This window comes from Limulus polyphemus, unplaced genomic scaffold (genome assembly GCF_000517525.1).
Source record: "Limulus polyphemus unplaced genomic scaffold, Limulus_polyphemus-2.1.2 Scaffold1882, whole genome shotgun sequence".
NCBI classification, from domain to species: Eukaryota; Metazoa; Arthropoda; class Merostomata; order Xiphosura; family Limulidae; genus Limulus; species Limulus polyphemus.
The window spans coordinates 140,703-142,168 of NW_013667492.1; the positions used below are offsets into that span (position 1 = coordinate 140,703).

Genomic DNA, 1,466 nt, shown 5'->3' on the forward strand with positions numbered 1-1,466 from the left:
GGTTGGTTGCATTCTTGAGAATTTATGTATTTGATTTATTTTTTATACAAAATCATAGTATTTTTTTATTTCATTACACAAAAACCACATATATATATAATCTTACTATTATGTAAGTTAAATGTAGATGTTGAATTATATAGACATTTGTGTATTATTTGTTTGTGTTGCTTTGTATTTTAAAGACTCTTGGATTGGAAGAAATAGAAGTCTACAGTACTGAAGATGCCCTTCGCTGTTTAAAGCAAGGTTGTGAAGCTCGGACCACAGGAGCAACAGCTATGAATGCCAATTCCAGTAGATCTCATGCAATTTTTACGGTGCACTTTAAACAGATACTGGGAGACAGGTGTTTTTAATAAGTTTATTTAGATAAGAAATACAAAGAAAAATAAAAGTTAGTTAATTTCCAAAGAAAAGAATTCCAAAATAATTATTTTGATATGTAAAGAATATCTGTTTGTGCTTGTTATAAAACATTTCGACAAGGAAATTATAGAAATTTTTTAACTTAAATATACAAACTGTTGAAAACTTGTAGTTAGTATTATCAAAGATAAAAACAAAAATTTGGTAAATAGAGAATAGAACTACAGTTAAATATCTAGTACATGCAGTTTGTGGTATTAATTTTAGCAATAAAAGTTACAGTAAAGAAATTTTAACATAACAGTTTCCAGTCTGAAAAAACAATTAACCACATATTTACTGTCCATTATGTGCTCCATTATGTCACCTTAGTAATAAAATTATTGTACATCAGCTACAAGGTTTGTGAACTTCCAATTTACCAGTTTCATAAAAAAAAGTATTTATTGTCCATTATATTTCATCAAAAAAGTATTTAAAATGGGTTTCATATCTAAATGTAGGAATGTTTCATGTTAGCAGTTTATATGATATTTGTAAAAGTAATCACATGTTAAGTGAGTTATGTTAGGCTCACACTTTAACTGTTCAAAGCCTTATTTTAGTTCTTCTATTTTTGTGAACTTAACTATATATCTAACTTTTGAAAAAAGTGTTTTATCAAAGTTTTGAATGATTAGAAATTGTAATGTAAAACTCTAAGAAATTATATTTGATTGTTCGTGAATTCACAAAATTGAATGTTAATATAAGTTGTCTAATGCAATACAGTTGTTTGTTTTTACAAAAGTAAATGTTTGACAAATGGTAACTGCTATACAGAAGTGAATGTTTTCTTCAAATGCCTAGTGTTGCTCTATAACTATTGAAGAAATTGAAGTATTATTTTTTAACTTTCCTGAAGTTGGGCATTTTTATTTTTCTATATATTCAGATTTCTGTGAATTCAGCACACATATATATATATATATATATATATATATATATATATATATATTATTATTGTTTAGTTTATTTTTACTTTTTACTTTTTTACGTTTTACTACGACTAAGTAAACGTAACCTTACCTAACCTACCTAGTTTAGGTAGATCGTGG

General features: G+C 26.0%; 1 protein-coding gene across 1 annotated transcript in view; it reads left to right on the plus strand.

Moving 5' to 3' along the window:
• The window catches only part of LOC106465243 (kinesin-like protein Klp68D), a 63,689-nt gene that overhangs the window by 34,386 nt on the left and 27,837 nt on the right, over positions 1-1,466 (plus strand). Inside the window, exon 4 of the mRNA XM_022393115.1 lies at positions 186-349. Within this exon, the coding sequence (XP_022248823.1) occupies positions 186-349 (164 nt within the window). The remainder of the gene's footprint in view (positions 1-185; positions 350-1,466) is intronic.